Consider the following 22,658-nt stretch of genomic DNA (forward strand, 5'->3'; position numbering starts at 1 on the left):
CTAGAGGCTAGAAACTAGCCGGCGTTGTCCAGAAGGATGAAACCCATGCTGCTGCAGCCTTTACCTGGTGCTAACCTGGTGCTACTCAAGCTTGTCTGGCTCCTCATTGTAAATAGGTTGTGTGGGCTGAGTCTAAGACATAGAGACATCGAGCCCACGTTACACAAATCATAATTTACAAAAACAAAGTTGATCTGCCTCTTGACACTTTAATTTCTCTAGCCAGCAGCTCCTGAATGATGCCAGCAATTGCAAACTCCCCGTGATTATAATGACTTTGGTGGCCGCTGCAGGAGCTTTTGTCAGACCAAGCAGCTAATATTAGAGCCCTACTGTGACAGGAGCTTAGTTAGGAACATAAATGAGAATTAGTCCTTCCTGAAAAGGTGCTGCTGAGGGGTCTGGTGACGGTGACTGTAAGACAGTGCCTGAAAGACACAGTTCATGTGCCTGAAATACACATTTGAACTTCTCATGGTGGTTTACAGAGAACTGGACTCAAAACCTTTAAAACCTTGTTGCTCTGAGACTCCCGGTGTGGAGGTTCAGCCGCTTTAATGTGGGGAAGCAGAACATTCTTCAGATAAATGGCAGCTTATCTTGCTCGGGCACTACAGAAATACCAGTCTCCTTACTTGATGCTTCACTTCAGGGCAGCTCTGTGGAGCCCCAGGGCTGCCTACGCGTCGTGTTTTGCTGGTTGAGTTTGTTGCAGCTGGGATCAGGGCTGTTATAACAGTGCACGCTGCTTTTTTCCTGGGGTGAGATGCAGGAGTTGACCTGTAGCACCTGAAGGCCTCGCAGGAAAGCCTGCCCTCGTGGTTAGTGGCAGGGGAGGGGAGGGGAAGGCACGCTGCTGTCAAAATGTGAGCGCTTGTCTCTGCAGGTGCCTCAGAACAAGGCCTCCACGTGTGTGGCTCTGGGTTAGCAGGCAGGGAAACCACTGCAGCAGGCACGGATGGGTTTCAGCAGAGTAAAACCAGGCATAGTGCCGTGCCCTGCCTGATCCCTTCTGCTCCGGCCTGACAAAGCTGCTGCTCCCTGCTGAACCAGACTTCAACTCTGGTTATTTTTCAAGAGCATCTGTCTGTGTTGTGAGGATCGAAGTGCTACCTGGAGGTACACGAGAGGTGGAGTGTCTGAGGTTTGTTTCAGAGTTTAAGTGTGACAACAACTTGTTCTGGTGAAGAGCAGCAAGTAGTTTGAAATTTGCGTTGTCAACCTGTTCGTGCTTTTCAATAAGGCTCATGCTGTGCTGGTCTCCCTGCTTGACATTCAGAGGCAGAGGGATTAATATTTGACTTTTAGCCTAGCTCTCTAAACTTAAGTGTTATGCTTACTTATTATTTTTTAAGATGCAAAACAGCTGATTTCACAAATCAATGGTGTCTCAGCGTGCTGCAGATGATACTGGCTATTCTCACATTTCCGTGCTTTTTAATGAATTTGAGCATCTTTTAGGATGGAGCCTGGAGAGCTCTGAGCTTGGGAAAGTTATTAGTTTAATCTTTATTCTTTTGATGCCAGCATTTCTAGGAGGAGGAGTGAAACTGAGATTGCTGAGACTTAGCTTAAAAATTTTGGAACTATCAGAGAGCTGTTTTGTGTCTCTTTATAATAGCTGGCCCTGACAGTTTAACAGAGCTTATTGACCATCTGCTTTGTCTAGTTTGCCACATGGCAGAGTACAAGTAAGCCAAAACACTGACTGCAGAGTGTATTAATTAAACAACTTACTTGCGAACGCTATCAGGATACTAAACTGATTGATATTACGCATTTAACTTTGTCCTTTCCTTTGCTGCAGTTGCTGGATATGGAGCCAGGGAACATAAGATAAGTGGGGAGACAAGAGGTGTTGGGCTGTACGTCGGAGTCACTATTTCCCTCCTCGCCCGCTGTCTTCTGTTACCCACTCCCAACAGATGGGACACGGAGTATATTACAGTCTTGTCCCCCCGCTGCTCCTTCTGACTGCTGCTCTTTGCCTCTCACAAAGCTGGCAAAAGCAACAGCTGTTCCATAATTTCCCTGTTTGAAGGCCAGGAACATAGCAAGGGGAGGGGGGAGAGGCTGGAAGACTTGTCATCTTGCCTGCACAGGACTAAAGAGAAATGTTGTCCTTGCCTCTTTTTTTAAGAGCCAGTATCTCTTCTGAGAAGAACAGATTTCATGTTCTTCAGTGGTGGTGCTTCTGGAAATTCAGTGTGCCCTTCTCTGAGGTGAGAGCAGAGGTTCGAAGCTTGGTCATGCCTGCAAATCTAGTGTAAGGAACCTGACTCTGGGCTGCCTGGTGGCGTAGCTAATTCTGCTTAAAGGCATGGCCCCTTGGGAAGGCAGATCTCGAATCCAGACTGTGCTGGTCGCAGAGACACACAACATATTCTCTGGAACGGCTGTGGCAAGATTTTGGCAATACCCAACAACTGTCTGCGTGATCGAAGAACATGCTGTAGGTAGAGTCTCTGCAGCTAGAAGCTGAATCCTGCCTAGCTTGCTGTGATGAGCAGATGGCTCGTTAGTGTGCTCTGCCGTGCTGTGGCAAGCAGCAAGCTCCTCCAAGGCTTTGCCACGCGCACTTTCATTGCAGAGTCTGTGTGCAGATTCTTTTTCTGCTGGTACCTTGCTGTAACAACAGGTAACTGTTCATACATAGACGTGTGGAGGCACATATTTGTGGTCTGTTAATAGGCTTCTGAAGGACTGGTGTGTATACGTGTAGGCTGTGTGTATAGTGTGCTGTGGGATGGCATAACATGAAATAGTATGGCAATTCAGCACACCGTCAGACTGAATGAAGCTACTGTTTGGCTATATGTTTAATATACCAGAGCTGCTGGAAATGCTTTGCAGAGTAGGTAAATAACTGTAGGAGAAAACTGAAAGACTGCTGTACTGGTTGGGATTCTGTCTGAAAAGCTGTGTTTAGTCAGCCACAGACAAAGCCCCTGCTGAACACCTCCTTGTTTTGGCCTCAGGGATCTCGATTCTGACCAGGAGCATCCCTCTGACTGCATTTTGCCTTCAGGAGTTGCAGAGGGTCTTTGATTTACACCAGTGCTTTGTACCCCAGGCAGTCCTGCTGTCTGTTATCCTGACAGAAGCAGGAAGCTCTTTGAGAAATGGGATCTCGAGCGTGCATGTGAGTTCTCTCCTTCCTGGGAAGTGCTGAAGCTTTGGGATCCCTCTTAATTGAGGGTGCTCCTTCCGGCATTTAGAGCACACTTGAGAAAATTGCATTCCCCTTTAAACCTTCTTCTCCTCCCCACTTTTTTTTTTAAACGTACAGTATTAATTAGCATGTTTAAGAGTAGAGTACTGCTCTTTTGTTAGCTTGAAAACCTGAGGATTATAGCACTTCTGCCAGGGCACCAGCTTGGTAAAGAAGGGCTGGGCTTGATGTAGCTTTTTAAAAATAGCCCTTGCCTGGAGCTGTATTTCAGTCATAGGAAACACTTTTAGTAGTTGTTTTCTTTAGCATGTATGTGGGGGGTTGCTACTAACAACATTTAGCTGTGTTCCTCCCTCAGCAGCCTGTTGGGCATCTTTTCCTTCGGCTCCGCCCAACCACAATTTCTTCGCTCTCGGTATTGCCAGCCTGTAAATTCATTTTATTTTAAGGCCCTCGGCAGTGCTGGGCTTGCTGTTTGCCTGCATCATCTTTCAGCTACGGTGGTTTGTGAGGGCTCGCAGCTGTTGCACCAGCATCTGGGATTTCTGCGGCTGTGCTGGAAATATCTCCTGCCTGTGTGTCCGACGAGCAGGGGGACACCTCAGCGCTTTGGCAGATTCTGTGTTGGGCTTGCTCACCCTGTCATGATTAGGTAGCCCACCACAAGTTTCTGTTACCCAATGTGAAAAGGTCTGCCATGTGTTTCCTGCAGGCAAGTTAGCATGTCCTGGAAGATGATGGGGCTTTAGCATTTCACAAGTAAACAAGTAAAGCTGTGAGTAAATTAGACACTTCAGAATGACTTCATTTTTTACTTTTATACCAAGCCAAAACAACAAATATCTTGCCCTATGTTATACTTTGCTCCTTCAGTATGCCTTAATTGACTCTTCAGGCTATGGTTATAGAACCACAAAGCCTTCTTTCCTCAAAGGAATAAAGATATCCCTATCATCCATAACTCTTAATTCTTCTGGAATGCTGCCAGTAACAGAAACACACATTTTTCTTTGGTCTCTGACCATTTCCAGCAACACAGATGATTAGAGATCATTGACAAGTCCTGACTTTGCATGTTTGTGTCTCTGCGAAAAATAGAGGAAAATATCATAACATATCTTTGTGATGTTTGCGGCTTAAAATAGATAAATCTTGGAGTAGAAGCAGAAAGAGAACAAACTTTTAGGCTGACCACAGCAAAGTGGGAATTCAGCTGAAAAAGTGCCTTATTTAAGGATCCTGGGAGCTGAAATGGGAGGTGGTGATGCTGCAGGGTACCTTGGAAGGCAGTGAGACTGGGATCCGTTCTTGAAACAGTTGCTGCAGATTATCTGCTGACTCTGACAGATGATACTTGCTCCCTGTGCATTTTCAAGATGGCAGGATCCTGCAAACAGTAGCGTAACCCTTTATAAGGCTGGTCGTTCAGAGTATGATTCCTCAGCAGTGAGCAAAAGCTCACTTCTCTCAGGACTTGTAAGCAGTCCCGTAGGGATGGAGGGGGCTCCATGGTCAGCTGGGTAGAAGAAAGTGGGAGGAACTGGAGCTTAGAAGGATTTTATGGAAGGTTTTCTTTTAGTGATTCTTTGCAGTCGTCTCAAGGAAGTGCCCTTAATATAGAAATACAGTGTCTCCTTACAAACCTGTTTTTCAGAGAGTCTCAGAAAAGATTGAATGTGTGTACTTGAAAATAAATGAATGGGAAGACATTTTTATCAGGCTTCTTAGAGCATTTAAATGGAGGTATCCTACAATAAAGTCTTAAGCTTAAATTCCTTCCAAACTTGCTGTATTTGAGTGTAATGACAGAATTTTGGAAAAAGAACTGGGCTAAAACATACTGGCAATTAGACTTCAATTAAAATTGGATGAGATGACATATAGGACCAGTGAGCAGATATGTCAAGCAGGGAAACGGTGTTTTTTGCAAGAGTGTAGGAGGGGTGATGCTGCAAGACAGAAATCTCAGTTAACATAGCAGTTGGGAAAACAATGCTTCTGTTCAAGAAATAAACTGAATGCCTCCATTGAAAATCTCCATTTTGAAAGGAATTAATACACCCTTACCAGTAGTGTGCAGAGAACGTAGTATGAACTTTTATGTTCAATTTTCACCTTTCAGTGCTTGGTCACTTTTTCTGTTTTTCCTTGATACCAACTTTTCAGATGAGACTTTTATTAAATTGGCAAGAGAGAATAAAACTGAGCTTTCCTTTTGCGTTTCTTACTGTCTTGTGCTCTTCTTTCTGTAGAGAAATGTTGGGAAAAGGTGTTTTTATCTAACTTAGCTGCTGCATCTCCATTGGCATCGCAATGACTTTTCCTTGTAGACCAGGCAAAGATTTCCCTGCCGGGAGAGGAAAGCACAATGAGGAATTCTGCCTGCTCAAGAGAAGTTGCCACGTTTCTGTTGTACTGGGCAGCTGCATCACTGACATAGTTAAAATAATCTGATTTTCAAGGGCTGTCACAATTTTCACTTGACTTCCATTTTCTGAATTAACCGATGTAAGTATTTGAGTGACTGATAGGGCCACGAACCAAGCAAGGCTTGCCAAACTGTGGTTTTGGCCAGTTTGGGATTCCCAGAAGCTGTTCTGTTCCAAGTCAGAACCTATTTTGGTTTCTCACTGTTGGATGTTTTGTGGCAGATCTGAGCAAGTGCTTCCTAAACAGCTGCTCATACAAGAGCTACTGTGTATGGACAGACCAGAGTCAGTACTGTAAGTGTGTGACCCCTGACTAGTGTTTCAGTCACCCGTTCAAGAAAGGGAGAAATGCCAAACTAAAAATAGCAAGTCCAAGGCCCAGGATAAGTGTTTTCAGTCACCTATATAATGAACTCTTTTGAAAACTTGTTCTTAAAACACAAAATACTAAGAAATTCATTTGCTGAAAAAATCTGCGTAGTGTATGTATGCATTTTATTCTTTTACAAAAGCCCCTTTGGCAGCTAATTAGAGGAAGGTTACTCCTGTTGATTCTTTGCAAATTACTTCCTTAGCTCTCGTACAGTTAAACAAAAAATCTGGGAGGGAAAAAGCCTTCAACAGAATCGGTGAGAGGAAGAGTGAAAGGGTCTGTTATTTATCCTCGCTGGCTGAGGTGCCTGCAGAAGCCTCCAGTGCTGTTTATGGAATTGCCGGCTGCATCCATCCGTGCAGAGCTACCTCCCTGCTGCTGACGGGAGAAGGCAGCCAGCGAAATGTGGCAGCCAGCCCGTGCCGGCTGCGAGGGCATATAAGTAAAAAGGCACGGCCTTCTGAAGGAGAACAGAAAGCCTTCCTCCCAGCCAAGAAAACTTGACAGGTGTGGTAGCGACCAACAGTAGGCAGTGTGTCTGCTAGACAAGCCCAGCCTCAGCTGAAATGGCAGAGTTTGAAGTGCAATAAAACTCCAGTTTAGCTCTCTTAGCACATTATTCTCTCAAAAGCAGCTTTGTGGCCCTGCTAGCAAGCGGAAAAGAGAACTGCAGAAAGAGGGGACCAAGGTTTCTTCTTATGCAGACAAGGTTTTTGGCTGAGGTCACCACCACATTCCCTCATATGGTCTGCATAAACACAGAAGTGTCCCTGACAGTGGCAGTCACACTGATGCTGAAGTATAGATTGAATTTGGATGGCTCATTAACCATTACTGATTAAAGAGAGCCCCTGTCACACACACCCTGACCTCCATTTGGGTGTAGGTAAGCCTGCATAGAGATAACACGCCTTGTGTCGGCACAGCTGGGTGGCACAGGGGGAGTTTAGACGTGCCATGCAGCACCTGCCGGCGGTGTGTCAGAGCGCAGGCATGGCAGAGCGGCCGTACTTCGTGTGGCGCCACTTCTGAAATTCTGTAGCTGCACAGCCTCTATGTTACGAGCTCTCCTCTGAAACTGGCCCTGCCTCCCTTCACTTGGGTGAATGGCTTGGCGGTACTTGTGCTTGTCTGGCCATGCTCGGCCTCCTCTTCCCCTCTTCCAGCTGGCCTGTGAGGCGCTGCGGGGACTGGCAGCCATCTTACATCTCCTGTACCCCTTGCACAGGGTAACGTGGTGTACGTGCTAACCGTGTTCTGAGGTGGCACCTAAGCAGCTGACTTAAATTTAGCTTTTGGGCAGCCTGTAGCCTAGATAAGGACTTTGTCCAGAGGAAACCATGGTGCATTCCCACTGTCTTTTTGCCCTCTTGCCCTTTCATCGAAAGGAAGGCAAAACTGCAATGGCATCCATAAAGGCAGCAGCTGCTGCTGTGCGCGGTGTCAATGCAGGCCGGCTTGTTTTCTGGGGGAGGGTGAAGATATTCAGGGAGGCTGCATGGGGGCGAGAGGCCTTGCTCAGGATGTGGAGGTCCTTTCCCTATCCTCTTTCACAGAGGCTTGCCCATAAAGGGAGCTTTCATAGGAATTGCATTGAGGGATGTTATTCATACCTCTGCCCGTAACCGTGATCCCCCCACACTGACAGGGGCAACTCCAGTTGAAGCGAGAGCACAACTGAGTTGCTTCTTTTTGCATCACTGAAGCACCAGGGTTGTGGTGTTGCTATTTCGGTATACTGGTGCTCTATATTATAATAAAAATGTGGGCTGCGGGGTGTCGCTTTAGAGGTGCTGGCTCTTTGGATAGAACTTGTGATTGGAATAGCATCTGCCCAGTTTGTCAGCTCCGCAGTCACTTGAGGCCCAGGAGGAGAGGACAATCTGTGGCAGTGCTAGCTCAAAACAAACAACAGCCGCGTGCAGTGGCGGAGGGAAGGGACAGAGCCAGCTTGGATAATGAGACGGAAGAACTTGGCTTGAGTTGGCTCTCCTCCCCTGCTTGGTGAAGATATCAGTTGTTGTTAATTGGTTTAATGAGGTTCACAACCAGAATTTTAAATGTTTTGCGTGTGCTGTATAGCCATTGCCCTGCAAATATATCTTTCATTTCCATTTGAATTTTGAAACTACAGCTGTACCTAACTCCTGGCAGACACACAGACATTAAGATCCCCTCATACTTAAGTGATTCCCAGATGTTGTTTAAATTTGATTTTCACCATGTTTTTTCTTTATAATTGTTTGTAAATAAGGAAGGTAGAGCTGTTCTTGGCTATTGGTAAGTAACACATAGAGGATGCGTGTCCGGTTTGCCCAGGATGATACCTTTATACCGGGGTTGTCCTGTTTGCCATCATTCCGACCTGAATGATGCCTCACACCACCCAAAACCTACCCCCAGACCTGTGACCTTCATGTTTTATCCTTGCCAAGCAGCTTGCAAGAGAGTACTGGATGATGTGATGTTTTTTTCAGCTGATATAACTTGTATAGAGCACGTCCCTGTTGCATGACTGCATCCCTTTGCATTCTAAAAATTCTGGTCCCAGAAAGTCCCTGTTTTCCTCACAGTGCTCAGTTGGTAGCCTTGACTGTCATCTAGTTGTGACAGCCTGAAACCACTTGCCAAGGTTAGCAATTTTTCTTCTCGAGTACATCTCTAAATTTGTCATTGTCAAGGCTGGTTAAATCCCAGCTTGGGTTCTTTCTTGCCTTTAAGGAACATATTTCTCAAACTGGTATACCTGTTTTTATATACACCTGCATAACATGAAATGATTGTGGGGGTGGGTATGGAGGAGGCCAAGCTACTTAGAGGCTGCCCCTATACATCTTCAGCTCTGTGTCTGTCCCTCTGTGTCTTTCTCAGCTAACATTGTTCTTTCTCAGCTACCCTGTTTTTTTAGATTCTTTCTTCAGTAAGGAATTAGTGATCCTGAATATTCAAAATCTGAAAGAGTCATTAAGTAATCATTCTCACAGGATCCCTCTCCTCTGTCTGTTTTGTGTATTTTGCCCAATGAGACCATTTATTTCAGATGCATTCTGGGCTAGTGTTTTTTAACTAGGGATAATGTCTGATCACTGACTTAATTCAGATAAGGTTATTTCTGCAAATCTGTCTCTGTATGTTGAAGTGGATGTGCTGGAAAGGGTGCATTTGCTCATGGTGGGAGAAGGGGAGGAAGGAGAAGGAAGAATTTCTAACCACTCTGCTTCAGTGAGGGCTAAGTGCTGGGATGGACAAGCTCAACCAATCATCCAAGGAGCATTGTGGTATCCATTTCAACTTGTAATCCTGTGCTTTTTCTCACGTGTCTTTGGGGGCAACACACATCTAGGTTGCATACTGATACGGAGCTGGGATATTGTTAGGGTGTACTATAGACCTGGGAACCTGAAAGTGCTCCTTCTTCCTTGGGTTCAGACATTGATCTCCAACAAGTCTTCTCTTTGGGAGTTCCTTGGGTAAAGATGTGCCCTTCCTAAATTTAGCTTCAGGCTTTTTGCCCACTTATCTGCTAAAAAAACCATAGGGTGAATTGGCAGATGCAGACAGGCTTTAGCTAGCTCTTTATTCTCTGAGCCAGCTGGATGTGCGTGAGCTTTGGTCTGGAAGTCTGATTTCCATGTTAATATACTGTGGCACCTGAATGTGAACACTCTGCCAACAGATTTTTTTGGGTTGGTCCTAAAACTACACACATGCAGCTGTAATTTCTGGGCCATCCATGCAGTTTGTGCACATAGGGCACAGCAAGCTCAGGTCCAGCTGTTCCTGCTTACGTAGACACTGTCATTGGGCATGTCTGCCCATCCTTCTCATCTAGCTAAATAGCCTTTTCCCACAGCTTTCTGTTATATCCTCTTTATTTTCAGGCACTAGTGATTCCTACATAAGCTCCCCTTTGGCTTCACAGCAATGTGTGGATTCCTCCTTGCAGAGCCTTGTAAGCATTGCTTTTGGCATTGCCCTTGGTTTAACAACTGGAAAACACACTTCTAAAATGCTGAGCTTGTCCAGCTTGAAACCATCTGAGCTGAAAATATTAATGGTAGGTACCTGCCTCAGATGGAATAGCTTGGAAAGACTTTTAGGGAAGAGTTCAGTTACTTAAGATGTTGAGCTGAAGTCAGGAGGAAAAAACGAACAGTGTTTTGCCGCACTGTGTGAGCACTTTCAACAGCTTAGTTGAAGCTCTAGTATGTCTTATCTTGGAAATATGGGAGGGAGTAGGCTTGCTTTGTGTCAGAGATGCCCATGGCCGGTTGCTGAAAGTGTTCTCAGTTTAATCAAGCATCTCCCATTCTCTTTCACAGAAAATTGTCCTGTGCCCTGACTTGTTAAAGTTTGGCAGTAGGCTCCAAGGATGAACAAGCTTTCCAAACAGGGAACTCGGCTGGGCTCTTCTTGCTGTTCTTGGCAGGGAGCTCCAGTCACAGGGCCTGGGAGCTGATTCGCTCCTTCCTCTGCCCCTACTGGTCCTTCCTCTGGCCCTCAGATGGGGAGAAGAGGTACTTGGGAAGCAGGTAGAAGCAACACCCCAACGAACAGAAGCAGAGGAGGTAGGATTTTCCAGGACCCAAACTATGAGAATAAAAGTTGAGGACTAAGTATTTAACAACAGGAGCAGAGGCAAATGGGTGCTTGAGGACAAAAGTAGACCGCTGTTCTCCAGACCTGAGAACAGAGTCTAGGTCTCAGGAGACATTTTCATGCCCTGCCAGCAACTTCATGGGCCCTTGGGGTGTTTGTAAAGTGTTACCTCCCTCTAGTGGTGTGTCTGCAAGGCCCTGGGCAGTCCTGCTAGCTTCAGGACCCAAGGGTAGGTCAGATCCACCCTATCGATAACCCCTTGTGCCCCTAACTTGCATGCAGCCATTCATACCATATTAACAACTTGCTTAAGCCATTGCGTTGACTGCTGGGCACTCAGTGCCCCTCTTCTGGCTATTCCACTTGATCCATGTGAGGTTCTGCTTGAAGGCAGGCTCAGCACAGGAGGTTTCTGTAAATAGGGGCAGTGCCATAGGTAAATTATGGTTCACAGAATGGTTTGGGTTGGAGGGGACCTTAAAGATAATCTAATTCCAACCTCGTTGTCTTTAGGTTCTGTCATTAGGTTCTGTCATTAGATCACCATGCTCTGACATTACTGCTGTTAAAATTTTAGGACTGGAGACAACACATGCTCACTTAGTAGTCTGATGTAACCGCTGTGAAGGTTCTTCATCCTATTTGGTGTGCTGAGCCCAGGCATTTCTGAACCTTCTCTTGTGGTTGTTAACATCCCTTCATAATCTTCTATTCCTCACACCATTTGATAGACACTAGCAGCTGTTGTGTGTTGCACATGGCTTCATTTTAGCTGTTGTATATTTTTTTTACTCACCATTTAGCCAGGATTAGCTTTAAGTGCAAAATGCCTATGTTTGATTACAGATTTGTAATTTCTGACCACTCAAACTACTCTTTTTGTTCTCAATTTCATCTACTTTCGTCCCAGCTCACAAGTCCCCAAAGACAACTTGAATGCATTGAGAAAAGGAATGCATGGGTTTTTCCTGTGTGTTTCACACAGGACTAGATGGTAGCACTCCCTCACCTGTACTAGGTGCAGACTACTCATAATCCCACCAGGATACTCACACAGCCAACACCTGCTAGTCCCGGTAATTCATAGCATTATTTATCACCCTGCGGTGTAAGCTGTTATCTTGCACTGGGGCAGTGCCACCCATACCTGCAGGTGGACTTGGTTAGGGCTAACTGATGTCCAGCAGAAGTCTTAAAAAACCAGAAATTGCTTTTTACACACTAAATGGATACTTGTAGCAGAACTGGTCCTGTTTCCCAGTTTGGTCTTCATTATTTGAAACGCTTACACCAGCCTCCCTCCAGAACTCCAAGAGCAAAGCCTGATTTATTCTCCCTGAAACTTTAAGACACATGGTCTCTCCCCCCTTTTCCTTCACCTGCCTCTTGCTGTACTTTCTAAGAGTTTGCTTCCAAATTCAGTGTACAAATGGTGGCTCTGCCTCCGTGGCTGAACTTTCCTTGCTGCACTAAGCTTCTTCCAATTTTCCCAAATTTAAATCTAAAGTGAAAAGCAAACCTGTTTAATTATCTCCCAGCAATACAGTTGAGAAGATGACATAGAGCATATGGGCAGTGATGCTGTGGAATAGCAGGCTAATTTGAGAGCTGGGTTTTTAAGTTTAACCATAGAGCAGGTATTGCCCCTGAAATGTTAAAGCTTCAAATCCATGTTCAATTAATAAATACTTGTAAGGATTTCAGACCTGCTGGTGCTGTGCCTCTTGCAAAACACAGCCTCATGGCTTACGTGGTTTGGGAGGCTCAGACCTGTTTGTTGGCCTCGCTGGGGAGTGCTCACCTGTTGTTCCATCCGCTCTTTGGGGTAGTGTCAACCTCTGCCAGAGGCCAAATTGCAAACAGTTGGGACGGTTTTAATGTCTCAAACTGCCGCAGCTATTTACTAATTAATGCATGTCTGTGCCCCAAGGTCTTTTGCCTGCAAAGAATTCATGCAATTTAAGCAACCACGAGTCTGTCACCCAATGCAAGGTTGAATTTAAGTTGCATTAAATAGCACAAAAGTTAACTTTGGTGATATTTTTGGACTTCTGAATATTCAAGTGGGAGTCAGCTCGTGTCCCGTGTCCTGCCTACATTGTGAAAGCAGGCTGGAGAGGTGCTTAAACGGAGAGTGTCCATCCTCTCCCTCCCCCAGCTGCTTCAAATGGCGGGTGTTTGCACCCCCAGCCCCGTACCTCTTTCAGCTTTTCAGGGGGCTGCCCCCCATTGGTATGCTGTTTGTGGTTTCTTCTTATGGCACTGAGAAGCCCCTTGAAACGCCCCCATTCTGCTATGCACAGCCCCTTTCGGGCTTGCCTGATCTAAGCTGGATTTGGCTGCTTATTTGAGGTAGGATCAGCTGCATTTATCCCATGGGTAAAGTCATGCACCCAGGAGAGACAACTGCTTCTCCCTGTCCTCTGCCACTACAGCGGTCAGGCTGCTGACCTCAACACGTAAAAATCTGAGCTCCTGCCTGCTCAGTGTTTCAGAAGAGAAAAAAGGCTTTTATGATGCCCCTGTGTTTGTTCAGCCAAAAATAGGAGCAGGAGTTACCTTTTAAGCTTGCCCCCCTCTGCTTGGCTTTGTGTCAGCGTTTAAATCTGCTGTGAAGTGTTGAAGATGTGTGTAACATATCACAGATGGTGCCACTGAATCAAATGCCGGTGTATCGGACAGAATTACATCCCCCCGTTCCTAAAGTGTTCCTAAACTGTTCCTGTTACGGCATTCCTTGATGCAGAAGAGCTGTGCTAGCTCCTACACCAAAACTTCAGGGAATTACTGATAATGCTGCCCTGTGGACTGGTGGCTGCTTTTAAGTGAGCCCAGCTGACACAGCAGTGGGTGCTAACTCAGGGCTGGGTGACTGTCATTTCCAGGCCATCATTTCCAGGAGGAGATAACGTGCAGCAGCATCTCAGACCCTGGGGAGCCCTGGGGATAGCACGGGCGTCAGGGATGGGAAATACTCGGCCAGAGGAGGAAGGATTAGAAACCTTGCAGAAGAACCTGAGGCCTTCAGGTGGGAGAGGGCCAGAAGATCCTCACTGAACCTGAAGGGTCAGGTCCTGGAGAAGGCGATCTGGCAGCTACCTACAGGATGGGGGAGGCACCGGGAGTCTTACCGTGAATATGTGTTTCGGGGAGGTGTGCTGGGGATCCTGGGAGGGTCCTGAGCCAGGAAGCTGAGGCTGCTGCTGGCTAGGGTGGAACCATGGGACTCAAGTGTCAGTGGTCAAAACAGTGCTTAAAAATGGTTTAAAAAAGGATCTGGAGTATCATCTGTTCGTGGGACCATAAATGCCTGCTGGCTGGATGTGTTAAGCAAGCTTTGGTGTCCTGGTGGGCTCCTCGCTCATGGGGCCACTAAGACTAATCTTCCAGGAGCTCTCAGCTTCAATGAAGTGTGATCACAATAAAGCTTTTTATACTTTCTAGGGACTTCCCCCTCGCTCTTGTCCTTCTACATCATTCCAGTTTGGCAGAATGCAGCAGGCAAGAGTTCATAATGTGAATCTGACCAAAATTGAGCATGCTGGCCAGCTCGTCTGGGTGGAGACAGACGCACGGTCGGTGTTTGTGCAGGTCCATGGATGCGTATTTTGATAGGTGTCTGCAGTATTACTGATACCTCCAGACTCCCTGCCTTAATAGTATTTATAGTAAGCTGCTCAGATAAAGCGTTCAGGAGGTTTGCTGTCTGCGTGGTGAATTTCTGGTTCTTGGTGTGATACGGGAATTAGCATGGGGTTGGGGTAGTAAGCGACGAAGTGCGTGCTCCGCCGTTGTGGATTAATCTTTATCCCTTCCCGTTCTGATTGCTTTTACTAAATGCCTTTGTGGTCGGGAACTTTCTTTTCTCTCCCCTTCCCCCCATTGTTCAAATCCCCTCATTACCAGAGTGCCTTACAGTAGCTAGGACTTTTTATGATTCATCTCAGCAAATGCCCACACTTCCCTCCTGACTAAAACACAAGCTGCAAAAGAGCGAACGTGCTAATTGGGCATAGGACGTGCTTCATATTTGCTTATTCATTGCGTCCAGCAGCCCGCACGTCTGCTCGGTCGTGTTCCTGCACGTTTTCCTCCCAAGGTGGGGAGCGGGGAACTTCAAATCATCCTTGGTGTGTCCCCACTCTTCCCACCCGGACAAACCTGCTGGCACTTCAGCTGGAGCTTCTGATTGCAGCAGTTGTTTGGCACTTCGGTGGGGGTACTGTACCTTCATTAGATAACTCAGGCTGGTTTGATGTCTTGCTTTTGTTTGAACTCTTTTTTTTTTTACCTAGTAGAGGACTAGTTCTGGTATCACCCCCAGTGGCTGGTATTGAAGCTGTTATGCTATGTCATAGGTGGTAAAATTGTTTGGAAGTTTGATGTTTACCGTGTTTTTGTCAAAATGCTTCCTTAAGGGATCTTTAAAAGCATCTGTGGGGTTCAGGAGAGCAGCTGCCTCTATGGATAGCGGTCTGGGTGCTTCCTCGTGACTCGTGACCCTCCCCTTTGGCTGCTGCCAGGTCCCTGTCATTGCTCAGGAGGTGCCGAGGCGATGCGGTGCTAGCAAGCTGATAGCAGTGCTCACGGGGCTGGGGGAGGGCAGGCTCCCAGGGCCGGTGTCTGGCACTGAGCTGTCGGTGAGGTGGGACTGGGCACTTGGTGAGGAGGTGTGTGCAGCACAGTGCTGAGGCTGCGGTGTTTTGTACCTGTCTGTACCATTTTTAGGCACCTCTCGTCGTTAGGAAATGCAAAAACCAGCCAGCAGAATGCTTTTTGCAGAGCTGTAGATGCAATGAACAGTGAGATCTGTGGACAGTGAATTCTCGTGGGGATCCCAGAACTCAAAAAGAGTCCTTCAGAAAGAGGAGGCTGCAGCTCTGGCTTGGGAAACAGCACGCTTGGCGTGCTGGTGGTGCAAAAGGAGAGGTGTATTGATGGAGGAGGCTTAAAAATACTTGTAGGATATTCTGTGCCTTAGACTTCTTGCTTCACTGCAGGCACTGGAAATCCGAGCTCCTCTGATGGGGCATGTATATCATCAGCCTTGTAAGCCACCTTTGAGCAAGAGAGACCTTCTGTAGCGTAACCAAATGTTTTCAGAATGTTCTCAAAGCAATTTGGTAGCTTGCCACAGCTTTTTTCTACTTCCCTTCCCTGACCTCTTCTCCTCTTTTCATCCTCTTGTCCAGTGCTGTGAGGAGAGCTTGACTTGTGCTGCTGGGCACAGTAACACAACTCCCACGTTTGGGGAAGGGTTTCTTAAGAGCCATCACCTTCTGCATGGCTGGGGTTAAGCCCAATGCCTGCCCATTACAAGCAGCAAGCCACCAGCCCTTACTGATTTTCTTCCTGTCTGTCTCCAGGCAGACTGGGTGATGGGTGCTATCATTAGGCTGCTTTTTAGGTTAATTAAGGGCTATCTCTGTGAACTAACTGGGAGTTCTCCCTTTTCAGGAAGAAGAGATGCCAGATGTAGAAATTGACATTGATGACCTTCTTGACGCAGCCAATGAAGAGGAGAGAGCTCTCAAATTACAGGTAATATTATTTTCTAATTTTAAATCTGAATGCGGCTGAATTAATGCACCTGGGTTGATATCTTCGTTGTGATTGAATCCACTGTCAGTGTAGCATTAGAGCTGAGAGGTTCCAAGTTTTGAGTTTAGCATAATCTACTGGGCTGTGTGAAGGTAATCACAGTCACTTAGGATAAGATATTTCTGGAAGGTAAGTGATAATGGAAGTAAATAAGGGTTCAAAGGATCCAGTAATATAGGGGGATATGCTAAGACAGATTAGAAAGCCCTACAATTTCCTCCTCTTTCTTCTTTAAAATATGTATATGAAATAAGTATATAAAATGAGTGTGGTTGAGAGGCAGTTGTGATGACCGGATAGTTTCTCTGCTTGACTGCAGCAGCAGCGATGTGCATGTGTGCACATACAGACCACAAATTCTCCCTTGTCCTCAGGATACTGGAAACTGTTTCTGTAGGTGTACCAGCTAGAAATTGGAACCCATCAAGTTATCGTGGAGTAACACATTTACAAATGTGACAAAAGGATGAGATGATCGGCAACAGGAGTTAGTAGGGACATTCAGAACCTGTCTGCTGAATTTGTACAGTTCAAACCAGTTCTCTGAATCCTGCTTGTGGTAAAAGTCAATGGAAGGAAGAATGAGGTGAAGAGGAAAAAAGACATAATTGTCTTAAATGAGATGCATATATATCAGCTAAGATGTGAAACCCATGTGAGGGTATCCATTTATGAACTTTCCATGTGCATAAAAGGAAGGAAACCTGTACCAGAGCAGTGGTTTGCACTTCAGCCCACTTCTAGGGAATCACTAACTTGGTGCTTAGGTGCACATCTCTGTTGGGAGTGCCTATTAGCATGCTTTTCTCAGTGCCTACTGCCCAGCCACAGAACCGTGGGGCATGTCCCCAGGCTGTTTACTCAGCGTTCATAAATAGCTTTGCTGTTTCTGCTTAAACTAGCAGCTTGCAGCTGCCCTGCCAGGAGTGCCTGACCTACCTAATGTCTGTATTTCTGCATTGCAAATATTGTGGTGCTTTCAAAGAAAGCTAGTTTCACATGCATGTTGCTGGGAGAAATGTTCTTGGATTCTCCTCTCCCCAGCTGTCTTGGAGGAGGGGATTTTGTAACTTACAACTTGGAGGAAGCAGCCATCATTTCTCTCCAGCTGCAAATTGTTTTGGTCTACCTGGGGAGCAAAGGTGATTGTTGCTACAATGCTCGGTGTTTGGTAACATCTTCATCCAGTGGTGTCTGGTTCTTGCTCCTTTCCTCTTTCCCCACTCCCTTGTCAGGTTTCCTACTGTAGAGTTGTTTATGTTCACTGGTGCTCTGTATTGAAACTAATGCTTTTGTCTTTTGCTTCTAGGAAACTCTTGTAGATTGCTACAAACCAACAGAGGTAAAAAGACTTTTCTTAATTTCTATTCACCTGTGGATAGTATAGCTATGCTCAAGTTAAAGTAAATGTGTTTTGATTTTAGTTATGATAAAGCTAATATAGCAATAGCCATGGGGAGCTGATGACCTTGGGGCTTTATTTGCTGGGAATGTTTATGCCTTTCATTTGACTACAGTAGGAACAGGACTGAGCTCTGTGGTGGGACTGCTGTTTGTACCAGCTGAAGTACCAATGTTGTCTTCTGTAATGTCCTGATTGACTTTGCTGATGCTTAGGGCTGTTATGATACAAGAGAACTAAACACAATTTTTATCATATGGTCAACCCGCCTCCCCCCTAAACCTACTGTGTTTGTATTAAATTTTTATTTGATAGACTTCATGCCTTTCAATTTCAAACCACGTAATTTCACCTTTGGCACTTAACTTGTTTGTTTTGGAAACTGTTATGTATATACACTTCTCAGCTAGTTCCTTCTGTGAGTGGACTTCAGTAGTGGTGGGACAACCTGAACTAGTGGGATTCAAAAGTATTCAACTTTCAACTTGAATATTTATTAACACGTACAGTGCCAATATAGCCTATTTCTCATCTAGTAATGCATGTTTATTGGGAAGAGTAAATATTTTTTAAAAACTAGGGCTCATTAAATAAAAAAAAGAAAAACCCAAGTGCAATAACTAGAGTAATGAAGCAGACAACAAGGTCTGGACTGCTGGTTTGTTTCTCATTTCAATTTATTATAGTCAGTGCTCTCTGACCAACAGCCATTGTAAAGTATTTAATAGAGTGGATGGCTTAAAGCATCCCCCAGTCAGTAGCCTTTCAGCTGTGCGTGACTGGAAGCCAGGCTGGCGGTTTTTGAAACAAGGGTGTCGTACAGCGTGGTTCCTGTCCCATGATAAGCAGTGCTGTAATGCCTGTAATTGTAGCCAGTTAAACAGCTGGGCTTTTAAGACAGTCAGACTGTCAGGAGGAGGAACAGTTACAGACACTTCCCAGCCGCCCAGATACTTTCTTTGGGGCCTTTTCATTTTTGTTGATTCCTGTGGTGGATTGGGCAAGTTGTCCAGAATTGCTGTTCCAGTTGCTGGTAATAGCTTTTTGACAGTGCAGGGAGCTGGCCCAGAAAGACTCGCCTGGAGACACTTGTATAACATGGTCTCTGCTGTTCTGTGGCTCCTTTACAGTAGGTAACACGCATCTCCCAATATCAAGATGCTATACCAAAATATCAAATCTCCAGGCGTCTCGCTATGCTACTCTGCAGACAACCCCTGTCAGCCTCCTCCAGCCTTCTCCATAAAGCAGCTTAGAACCTGTTTTTTCTTTGTGATGTGGGTCTGTAAACTGATACTGCGTTTGGAGCCTGCTATGATTCATGTCACAGGACAGGGAGAGAAAGTAGGGGTGGTGAGTGGATGGAGGGAACAGGTTGCCACGAATTTAGCAGCCACTTCTGTACTCTCTCTTACAGCCCTCTGTTAGCTGAAGGTCGATGGAGAAGGCAGAGAATCAATTACCTTCCTTCCTAGTTTGCTGAACATGTAATATATTTCTCAGCTCTAAAGTTTGACACAATACAAGGGCAAAATTCAGAGCTCTTGCAGGGATACATGACAGATGCTAGTGAGTTTTCCACTGGAAAGCTTGCTTACAGAACTGTGGAAAGTATTTGTGCAGTGCAGGTAAATTAAGTTACATGGCAGATCACATGAAACAACATCCTGAACACGTATGCTGGTGCTAAACTGTCCTCAGGGCACTGGAATAAGGTGAGATTTTAATACTGTACTTTTGACTTGTCTCTTTAGTCCTCTGCTGGTGGAATGGAGGTAGCTCTTACCTGGCAAAATACCCATCTTCATTGACAATCTTTTGAGATAGCCGAGTTAAGAGAAGTGCTTAATCCAGTCTGCTGTGAGGGTAGTTGGGTTTGTTCCCTGGGACTGTTTTCAAAACAGCAGCTTTTCTTCTTCATCTGTAGCATGATAAGCCCAATAATACCACATCACTGCTAATTTAGGCCATTTAAAAATAAATGATTTTTCACCTGCCAGCTGTGGACTAAGAAAAACCTGTAAGCCGTCTTAAATTCGGTTTATGAGGATCTACAGTCTTCTAGAAAATCTGCAATCCTTTCCTATTTGCTGTCATTTGAGAACGATTGAGGTAATTAATTTATGGAGAAAAGATGTGAGCTGATGGAATTTGTCTTTACCAATCAAATATAATCCATCAAGTGCACCAGCAGTTTTAGCATCAAGAAATGTGCAGTTTGAAAAAGGCTGCAAGCCCTAACAGGAGAAAAAAATACGTGGTATGATGTCTCTGCTACTGAGAACATAAGGAAGAATAGTGCAGGCAGAAAACTCAGTAACTTGAAGCTCTTATACTGCCTGTAATAAATAAATAAACAATATCTTCAGTCAGTTTTGCTTAGTTTCTTCCACTTATACTAAAGGTCAAAGAACAACTGAGGAGTTTATGCATGTATGCTGGATTGTGTTTTCATCAGAAGAAACAGAATTATCCAAGTCTCTTGAAAGGTGGCAGGAATTTTGAGTCTCTGTTCTCAGCCTCTGTAATAAATTGACCAAAGACAATAGCTGACAGTAATTTAGGAGGAACTGCAATGAAACCTTCTAAAGGAAGCATCTGAGTGGGGCTTAGCTGCATACTGGGGTTAAACCACAACAAGGAACTATGGCGAGGCTGTTGCATGTGCTCTAACATTTTAAAAGCTTTCCTGAGGTAGCAGTTACTGCTGTTGTTTTAATCTGTATGGAAATACATTTAATGTGGGAACCTTCCTATAAAGCGTGGCTTAATCTCAAACAAGGCAAAAAAAAAGTTAATTAGGAAAGTGCACAGTGTGATTTTTTGTGTACTGTTAAGTTTACGTTAAGGATCCTTATATCAAAGATTTGGTCTGCTAATCAAGATTGATGTGCCTTATAACCGAGGTGTCATTCAGTGATAGGCATTAACTGTGTAAAATGTGCCAGACGCGAAAAACAGTGTCTGGACATCATTTTCCAACTTGGCTGTTTCTACAAACAGAACAATAAACAAAAACAAGAACAAAAAAAGACGTTTCCATTCCTTCAGACAGTCTGTACTTCTCCTCTTCCCCTTCTCCCTTCTGGTGCTGCCATACCCAGTTCAAAAGTAGTACAAGTCATGGAAACTTGATGTAAGCCACGTAAGCTACAAGAAGACAGCAGTTCATTTCTGGGACTGCATAAACCTAAAGGGTATGCTATGTGCAAAATCAGCATCATAAACAAATCTTGGATCTGCACTTCTGTGGTTGAAAAGGAGCAGGGAGCAGCGACATCCTCTTGTGCTGTCCATGTGGCCAGGGCAGTCAGTGCTTCTCTGTGCCATGCACTGCCTGTGCAAAGTCCCGCCCAGACCTTTCTCAGGTGCCTATATCAGGTCTGTGTGCTGGAGAGACTCATCAGAGGTCCCAGGGAATTCCGAATCTTAGTGGTGAACGTAACAAGGAAATTTAAGTATAATCTGTAGCTTTGTCAATAGGGTTTTGTATTTGAGAATAGGCTTGTTCAGAATAGGAAGACTGTTGTGGAGATGAGATAAATGAGGTTTTATCAAGACAAACTTCGAAGAAGGCTGGCTAAATAGCAAAGTCAACCTGTTTAGACTGGATTTTGTAGAACATCAGAAGTTCTTGTGGCTTGATGTGAATTAAAGCATCTGCTGGTGGGACTGCCAAAGTGATGTCAGGAGAAATAAGGAGACTTTCAAACTGCTGTGAGAGGGAAATGGAATGGATACAGGCTCAAAGCTGTGGTTGAGCTACACAATGTTTGCAGAAATGTTTGAGGAGAATGCAATAAATAAAGTTTGGTGTTTCTTTGTTTCTTTCTTTTCTCATAGGAATATACAAGCTTTGGGCGAATGGGCTAAGATCTCTTCCACTGAGGCAGGCAGGAATAAATCTATCCAGACCATCTCGTTAGTATAATTCTTTGCTCAGTGCAAAGAGGAGAAAAAGGAGATGAAGTAGCATCATAAAAGAAAGTTCTTTTGCTGGGAACTTTTAATTAATAGAATTTGCAATGTTATTTCAAACAAACAAACAAAAAAAAAAAACAACCCTGTGTTGAATTGCTGCATATTTTCAGAAAAATTTGGTCAGAGTTTTAAGCCATACACTACGCAGGGTTGCTTCAGTGTCTGGACTATTGTAGCAGCTTTCAACACTTAATTTTGAGAAAGGTAGAGAAGCGTTTGCTTAACTGTATGTTTCCCCAAGTTTAGCTTCTAGTTGGAGCAAATGACAGGCTTGTGATGCAGCTTTTTATAATGGTCCAAGCACTGTGGTTTTTAAAACTATTTTGGGTATGTCTTCAAATAATGTTTGTATTTAGTATACAGAGATGAATAGAAAACGCAACCCTTTTGAAATGGTACTTCTAAAGTTCTGAAAGATCATCTATTTTTTTGGTCCTGATATTTAAATAATCACAAGGCAGCAGTACGTGGGATGCCTTTTCTAAGTAATAGAAACTGAAGAAGTGTCCTAAAGCCTCTGTGCAGTGCACAGCCGTACAGCCTGGGGAGCCTAGAAGCTCATTCATGGCAGCTCAGCTGATGGATGGTAATTATGAAGTAACAGTAACTGTATTGTACGTCCATATTACTTAAATCCAAATAGGGCATTTTGTAAAGAAAAAAGTTAAGAAATGTGCATGTTTAAAACAATGCAGACAAGCACTTCTAGAAAAACGTTTTACTGTGTATGCATTTGACCACTTTGAATTCAGTGAACTAACACTGTTGATATGCCTGCTGCTGAGATCTGCCCTATATTGTGCTACAGCGTTGGAGAGAATTAAATTTGCATGTTTGCATTTCAGCAAGTGCTCCTGAACACACCTGAGAAAGACCCATAGCAGTATTTTAAGGATGGAGGGGCAAATGGTGATTTGACAATAAGCTGTGCTTGCATACGTGCTGCTGAATTGGAGAGTAACTGGACTGTGTGTCCTGACCACAGCTAAGCTTTGTCCTATATAGTCAATGCCTTGTTCAGGGCTCATCAAGAAACTCAGCTGCTGTGGATTGTCCTCTGGGCACTGATGGTGTTGGTGGGGCTGGCTGGTAGGATTGTTC

At 44.9% G+C, this 22,658-nt stretch overlaps 1 protein-coding gene across 1 annotated transcript in view; it reads left to right on the forward strand.

Annotated features, from left to right (window-relative positions):
* PPP1R14C (protein phosphatase 1 regulatory inhibitor subunit 14C) overlaps positions 1 to 22,658 on the forward strand; it is a 49,186-nt gene that overhangs the window by 20,791 nt on the left and 5,737 nt on the right. The window contains exons 2-3 of the mRNA XM_027454362.3: positions 16,031 to 16,114; positions 17,484 to 17,516. Coding sequence (XP_027310163.2) covers positions 16,031 to 16,114; positions 17,484 to 17,516 — 117 coding nt within the window. The remainder of the gene's footprint in view (positions 1 to 16,030; positions 16,115 to 17,483; positions 17,517 to 22,658) is intronic.

The sequence above is a fragment of the Anas platyrhynchos genome, chromosome 3, assembly GCF_047663525.1.
Source record: "Anas platyrhynchos isolate ZD024472 breed Pekin duck chromosome 3, IASCAAS_PekinDuck_T2T, whole genome shotgun sequence".
In the NCBI taxonomy this organism is placed as follows: Eukaryota; Metazoa; Chordata; class Aves; order Anseriformes; family Anatidae; genus Anas; species Anas platyrhynchos.